We start from the raw sequence: 7,756 nt of genomic DNA, 5'->3' as shown, positions 1-7,756 counted from the left end.
CCAGTTATCATCAAAACTTTGTTGCATGGGATTACCCAAGAAGAAGAACCTCCAGTGATTCGTCAATACGAGTATCATGCCGGACCGGTTTTGGGGATTGATTTTTTCAAGAATGTTGATGGTAAACTGGCCAGTTGTGGGCCGGATGGAATTCATGTGTGGCACCATACACTGCCACACCCATGAAGACTGGAATTCGAAGGACTGAATTCAAAAACTACTTCTTTTTCTTAACCTCTTCCTCTCTCCTTCTTCTTCATCATCTTCTTCTTCTTCTTCTTCTTGTTTTTTTTTTTTTATGTTGGTTCACCTTGATCTTCTTCTCCTTCTTGATTTCTAGAAAAATATACAGCCTAAGAAAGCTCTACACTTGATGAACGGCTTGGATTGCATGGAGTTTTTTTTCTCTTCTTTCTTTTCTTTTTTTAACGGTCGGATCCATCCTAAAGCTTTGTAGGTTAGGCTTAACTTACACCGTTGTTAGTACCCATTAAGATGTTTTCATCACATCTAATCCGTCCATCATGTGAGTCCTGTAATGTTCTCCAGAAATCCAAAAAATCAGGCTGATCCAATACTTAAGTGGGCCACAACACGGGAACGTGTGGGCCACAATACAGGTTAATCCATCCATCATGTGAGTCCTGTAATGTTTATTTTCCATCTAATCTATTCATAAAGTTACATGGACATGGAGAGAAAACACAAATATAAGCTCCATCCAAAACTTTTGTGGACCAGGAAGTTTTCAACGGTAAGAGTCTAATCCCCATTGTGTAGTCCACATATGTGTTGGATCTACCTCAATTTTGATTTTATACTATAAAACGACATGAAAAAAATGGATTGACAATGTGGATAATACCCATACATCATGGTGGCTACTCAAAGCTCCTACCCGTTTGGCTAACACGAATACGTAGGACCATGTTACTTGTGCCATAGAGGCGTAGTCAACCCATCCAAATACGACAATTCTACTATGTATGATCTTAATTATCTATTTTAGGGAAGGATCAAAATGGAGAAAAATTCAACCGTTGTCTAATCTGATATAGATACAGTAGGGCCCAATATTATTTGGACGGTTTGGATCACAAATTTGGCCGCATAAGAAAGATCTTATATGCAATTCAAAACCAAGAAAAATAAAGAAGATAGAAATGGTTAAAATGCAACGAACGCTTTCCTGATATGCTAAAAAAGGCAGGAAAATTGTAGCCAACTAAATTCTATTATATACAAGCAAGAAGATGAAGAAGAAGAAGACATTTCTCAAAACAACCTTCTTCTTCTTCTCTTCTTCTCTTCTTCCGGTACTGGCACCTTCTTCTTCTTCTCTTCTTTCGGTACTGGCACCTTCTTCTTCTTCTCTTCTTCTCTTCTTCCAGTACTGACACCTTCTTCTTCTTCTCTTCTTTCGGTACTGGCACCTTCTTCTTCTTCTCTTCTTCCGGCAAACGACACCGGCACTCCGGCTCTTCTCTTCTTACATGAAAAATTTACCTACAAATTCTATATATTTCGACCAGTTGTTTGAGGAGGAGGTTGCATGCATAATACCTCGCATGGCCAATGGTTTTTCGTATATATTCAATTTTCAAGCAAATCTGGAGCTACGTCGAACCTTCATGCTTCAAGTTAACTAGAAGTTTTTTAACTGTAGCTGGTATTTGACCAACCCAAGGAACATTACGGTGACAACATCTCAAGGAAGCGTATGTCTTGTCGATACATTTCTAAATGCCCTATCTACGTTCTCTGTACCCGCTCACGTGAACACGGGTGTTTTTACCACTTCCGTAGACTGGAATCCAAAAAATGATGGATTTGTATCTTGTTGTTTAGATGGTGCAGTAAACCTTTGGTCGATTGCCTCAAGAATTCCACATCAGAGTTTCAGTTATCCTATATATGTATCGTGCATCAAATTGTATGAAAGGTTTCCGAACATGTATTGTTACAGTTCTTTCGATGGTTTTCTACGTATCAGGGAGAATAGAAGTCAAAACGTTGTCATCAGCATGCAAGACCAAGCTGATCCTGTACCTATTACTTCGTTTGATTGGAACCCAAATGGGGTAACCCGTATTGCTACGTGTTCAGATCGGAGAGAGAATATTAACGTTTGGGATATTAATATGCCCCGCCGGCCCATGGTCCATCGCCCCATTAAAGTCCTCCAAGGGGGATACGAGAGCGGTTTTTCGAACGTAAAATTTTCTGGTCACCGTCAATATGAAATTGGATGCTCCAGTTATCATCAAAACATTGTTGTATGGGATTACCCAAGAAGAAGAACCTCCAGTGATTCGTCAATACTAGTATCATGTCGGACAGGTTTTTGAGATTGATTTTTCCAAGAATGTTGATGGTAAACTGGCCGATTGTGGGCCGGATAGGATTCGTGTGTGGCACCATGCACCGCCACACCCATGAAGACTGGAATTCGAAGGACTGAATTCAAAAACTGCTTTTTCTTATTCCATATATGCTTTTTTTTCTTCACCTCTTCGTCTCTCCTTCATCATCATCTTCTTCTTCTTCTTCTTCTTGTTTTTTTTTTTTTTTTTTTTTTTTTTAATATTGTTCACCTTGATCTTCTTCTCCTTCTTGATTTCTAGAAAAATATACAGCCTAAGAAAGCTCTACACTTGATGAATGGCTTGGATTGCATGGAGTTTTTCTCTCTTCTTTCTTTTCTTTTTTTAACAGTCGGATTCATCCTGAAGCTTTGTAAGTTAGGCTTAACCTACATCGTTTGTAGTACCCACCAAAATGTTTTCATCACATCTAATCCGTCCATCATGTGAGTCCTGTAATGTTCTCCTGGAATCCAAAAAATCAGGCTAATCCAATACTTAAGGGGGGCCACAACACGGGAACGTGTGGGATGGTGATAGCCACTATTAAAAACATAACATATGGATGTGGTGCCCACTGTTTTTTTTTTTAACATGCTATCCAATCCATTCAGAAGATCTGCTCCACCAAAATGAATGGATTCCCAAAAATCAGGCAATTCCAAACGGAGAGGTGGGCTACACCCCATGATTTTTATAGTTTTCTTTCATGATTTTACATGGCAAGGCCCACATGAACATCAGATCGTCCTGATTTTCGAGCATCAAGAATCACATGAGAGAAAAAGATGTTGGACAGATTGGATGCCATGCACACATTATGGTGGGCCCCACATATCATGGTTATATTAATTCCTATAATTACTTGTGTTATTCTCCATGAACTTTTATTGAATTTTCAAAGACAATGAACAAAATATTACTTATCATACTTCAAAAACAAACCATAGATGCTGAAATTATACAATTAAAACCTAAAAATCAAGCCCGATGGCAGACGCAGATCGCCATTGTTTTGCCTTCTCGAATCCGTTGATGCAGTACTGATAATCATCGATCGTCCGATCGATCTCTTCCTGTGTGTTCATCACAAATGGCCCGAATTGCACCATGGGCTCGCCCAACGGTTCTCCTCCAATGACCACAAACCTAAGGATTTTGGATGAGTTGTTCCATGCTTCGAGCCCGTCGCCGGGTCCCAGGAGGAGAATGTGGTGGGCCATGGTGGGGGAAGATTTCGAATTGCCAAAAACACCCTCACCTTCTAGGATGTAGACAAATGAATTCCATGAAGATGGTATAGGTTGCTGGAGATGAGCTTTTGGTTTGAGTGTGAAGTCTAAGTACATGGTTGGTGTTCTTGTATAGACTGGTGATCGAATTCCCAACGCTTCTCCGGCGATGATTCGGACTTCGACGCCATCTTTTGAAGCTTTTGCGGCGTCCTTTCCCTGTAATTCTTGATATTTTGGTTCAATCCTGCAGCTCAGATGGAAGGAATTTGAATTTTGGTTACCGTTGCTGAGCTTAAATTCAAATTTTGGATGGAATGTATGCTGCAAAAATGCAGGTGCATGTGGGGACCACTTTTCGATGATTGATATCATTTGGATGTACGATGCATCTTCCCGATCAGATGATTGTGACAATTTAATTGGGCGCTTATCAAATGTAGACCGCTTATCAAATGTAGACCGCAATTGCGATTATCCAATTTCATGGGATGGCTTGGATCATCTTATAAGGGGGGTATTAGGGCGTCAGAAAATACCGAAAAGTCAGTCCCACTTATAGCTGTTCGGGGGTCATAGTTCAATAATTCAAAACATTCATCACCTTGGATGGGCTACAATATTTCCTCTGTTTTTGGTGGGCCATTGATTGAAAGTTCAGGATCTTCCAATCTTGGAATTATTTAAGGTATCCGCCATTATATCAACGGTTAGGATCAACAAACCATGACCCCAGATCCAACAGCTATTGTCCCAACGAATCCTATAACAATATTTCAAAACATAGTGACCCAGCCCGGACTTGGCTCATGACTAGGTCACTCAATAATATATACTGAGTTTCGGTGTATGGTGGTGACTCGGTCACTCAATAATATGTACTGAGTTTCAGTGTATGGCTCGTGACTCGGTCACTCGATAATATATACTGAGTTGTATGGCTCATGACTCGGTCACTCAATAATATATACTGAGTTTCAGTGTATGGCTTGTGACTCGGTGGCTCAATAATATATACTGAGTTTCGGTGTATGCTTGTGACTCAGTCACTCAATAATATATACTGAGTTTGGGTGTATGGCTCAACCCCGATTTAGATCATAACCTTACATTTTATATTTGGAAGAGAGATTGACCCACAGCTGCAGCCCTCTTTGAGTTCCATCACTTGCAGGCATTTCTGAATGCACGATCCCCCTTCCGGCCGTCATCCATTGCAGATCATCGGCTTTGATTGTGCCCTTGTGGCCCGCAAAATCTTCATGGGTCACAGCTCCCTACAAAGATGGAAAAAAAAAAAAAAATCATTTTGGAGGAAGTTCTTGTATGAAAATAGCACTATCACATACATAGAATAAATGGTGTATGAGTGTCTTTGATGGTATTGTAGTGGGATTATAATAAATAATTTTATGTTGGTAGTTAAGTCGTTAAACTTTTACCAAGCAAGAATTATAATTGGACGGTGATAATTGTTTTGTGCAAGTGGGCCCATGATCTTGTATATGTTGATGATAACCCTTATTTTCACCTAATTCGCAAAAGATCAGCTAAAGAAAAACTCAAATGGGCCACACCAATGAGAATAATGTAAGATTATGCTTGCAACCTTGGCTCACTTGACTTTTGGATTAAGATGATTTTTGTATGTTCTCTTCATCCTGATGAGTCACACTTGATGAACGGGTTTGATGAAAGATAGACCTCATGGTGAACCCACACACAAACCAATGGTTGGCGCTCCATCGCCATTATTCCTTTGCGGTGAGGCTTACTTAGGGTTTTGGATCGGGTCAATCTTCGGCCCTAGTGCCTAGCATCGAAGATTGCACCTAGTGGATTTCACATATAAAACAACATGGGTGCAAAGAGATTGGGTGTTGTAGAGGACTTTGGTGGTTCTGGACCTAATAATAGACGCCGAGTGGGTGGTGATGAACTCACCACCCACTACGGTGGTGAAATGACTTGGCGAGATTTGATTGGAGGGTCCATATGCTATAAAAGATATAGGAACCACCAATCGAATCTAGCCCTATAATTTCACCAACAAGGTAGGTTGCGAGCTACCCGACACCGACGACGAATCAACATGCTAAGTTAGGGCTAGGCAAAGCTATGTGCAAGTCCGACTTTTATTGTTTAAAATAGAACCTAACCTATGACAGGCTAAAATAGTCTAGCCCGAAATTTTTATACTAGACCCAAGCTCCAAACTAAGGTTTGCTAGGATGATGAAATTTTTATACTTGATTGAGAAGGCAGCGTGAATTTTAAGACCCAGTTCAAAAGACAGTTAGCCCGGCCCATTGAGAGCCCTAGCTAGAACGATAACCGCTACAAGTCTAGCTTCGGCTGGTTCTGTTATCCATTGGGTTAGGGCTATTAATGGACTGGGCTGGCCCGTTAGGGTAACAAGACTAGCCCGCTTTAGGTGGAATATTGGACCCGAGAACGGCCGGGTCCTAGAATTTAAGCCCACTTACTAATTGAGTGGCCCACCCAATTAGTGGACTGAACCGCGCTATTGTTGAAGCCCTCTAATGGAAGGATCGAATTCGCACGTGCCATGTGTATGAGATGATTTATACACACGTATGGGCTTAGTAGAGCTCCTTTTTACAAAAAAGGACAAAACAAAACTAACTTTACAAATGCACCCTTGTTGGTACTAATACATACCTGTAACATGTATGTCACTGTCTCGAAGCCTGAAACAAAACAGAGAGAAGAAACAGACAAACAAAGACAGTTAGAGAGAGAGAGAGAGAGAGAGAGAGAGAGAATCCAATTCGTCCCAGTTAAAATCCATTAGAATATGAGAGAATCTAATTCCAAAAATGATGGGATGAAATACAGATTTGATGGAGTTAAAACCTCTATGTGGATGGTCTGGAAATCCGGCTGGAGCTGTAACTGCAGGATTTCAAAGAAGCAAGGAGAGAGAGAGTTAGAGAATTGAAATTTCTTCTTGGAAGCCAGAATCAAAATGAAAGGGTAGAAAATACCCACTTGAGAATTCATCCAAAAGAAGAAAAGGGTCGAAGTACTTCATCTCCAGCCTGAAAAATTAAGACCCATTTCAGTAAAACATATTGACATTCTCTGTTACTTCTATTCAAGGATATGAGACTTGAAAGTGAGAGAGGCCCATTTAGTAAAGCAAATTCTTCAAATTCCAGAGAGAGAGAGAGAGAGAGAGAGCATTAAAGAGCTTGAATTACAGTAAACTATATATATATATATATATATATATATATATATATATATATATATATATATATATATATATATATATATATATAAATGAGAGAGAGAGAGAGAGAGAGAGAGAGAGAGAGAGAGAGAGAGAGAGAGAGAGAGAGAGAGAGCTTGAATTTCTTTAAATTCCATTAAAAATGAGAACGATATGAGAGAGTGAGAGATGTAGAAGAAGAGCTTAATTTCTTTAAATTCCATTAGAAATGAAAAGGATACGAGAGAGAGTGAGAACCACGTAGCAAAATAGCTTAATTTCTTTAAATTCCATTAAAAATGAGAACGATATGAGAGTGTGAGAGATGTAGAAGAAGAGCTTAATTTCTTTAAATTCCATTAAAAATGAAAAGGATATGAGAGAGAGAGAGAGAGAGAGAGAGAGAGAGAGAGAGAGAGAGAGAGAGACCCACGTAGCAAAATAGCTTAATTTCTTTAAATTCCATTAAAAATGAAAAGGAAATATGAGAGAGAGAGAGAGAGAGAGAGAGAGAGAGAGAGAGAGAGAGAGAGAAACTTGTAATAACCTGCCAATGCTTCTTCTAACAACTGCTCCATCACCTTCATGTTGTGGCCTTGCCTGAAATTTCCTCACCACAAGTCGTGGATTCTCAACAACATTGCACTCCTCTATTCCTGCCATCTCTCTCTCTCTCTCTCTCTCTCTCTCTGAGAAAACGTGTGTGTGTTGGAATTCAAATGGAAAGAGAAGTGGTGCTATTTATAAGGACAGATATCTATACCTTTTCCTCCGCCTATGGTTTGGATTTGATTTTAAATGAAGTCAATCTTTCTTTTATGCTCTTTCTTAGTTCCTTCTAACCCCACGATTCCTTCCAATATCACACATCATGCTGATGTACTGCTGATGTTTTTCCCATCTCAGCAGGACTATTGTCGTATCAT

The 7,756-nt window shown here is 39.8% G+C and overlaps 1 protein-coding gene across 1 annotated transcript; it reads right to left on the bottom strand.

The window, feature by feature from the left end:
• Nucleotides 1-3,215: 3,215 nt before the first annotated feature.
• On the bottom strand, nucleotides 3,216-7,541 carry LOC131219549 (pirin-like protein). The gene is made up of 6 exons (XM_058214747.1): nucleotides 7,378-7,541; nucleotides 6,608-6,657; nucleotides 6,473-6,511; nucleotides 6,278-6,306; nucleotides 4,706-4,872; nucleotides 3,216-3,842 (listed from the first exon to the last, which is right to left on the bottom strand). Exons 1-6 carry the CDS (start codon nucleotides 7,491-7,493, stop codon nucleotides 3,338-3,340), a joined length of 906 nt encoding a protein of 301 aa, XP_058070730.1. The 5' UTR covers nucleotides 7,494-7,541; the 3' UTR covers nucleotides 3,216-3,337.
• Nucleotides 7,542-7,756: the final 215 nt, after the last annotated feature.

Source organism: Magnolia sinica, chromosome 11 (genome assembly GCF_029962835.1).
Source record: "Magnolia sinica isolate HGM2019 chromosome 11, MsV1, whole genome shotgun sequence".
In the NCBI taxonomy this organism is placed as follows: domain Eukaryota; kingdom Viridiplantae; phylum Streptophyta; class Magnoliopsida; order Magnoliales; family Magnoliaceae; genus Magnolia; species Magnolia sinica.
Note: the sequence above shows the minus strand (reverse complement) of the source record. Positions and strands in the feature narration are given on the sequence as shown.

Coding starts and splice junctions, on each gene's coding strand:
- LOC131219549 (XM_058214747.1), bottom strand. CDS start 7,493: ATGGCAGGAATAGAGGAGTGCAATGTTGTTGAGAATCCACGACTTGTG. Junction 4,873..6,277: donor CAGTGACATACATGTTACAG/GTATGTATTAGT, acceptor CCATCTTTGTAG/GGAGCTGTGACCCATGAAGA. Junction 3,843..4,705: donor CTCTCTTCCAAATATAAAAT/GTAAGGTTATGA, acceptor TCTGAGCTGCAG/GATTGAACCAAAATATCAAG.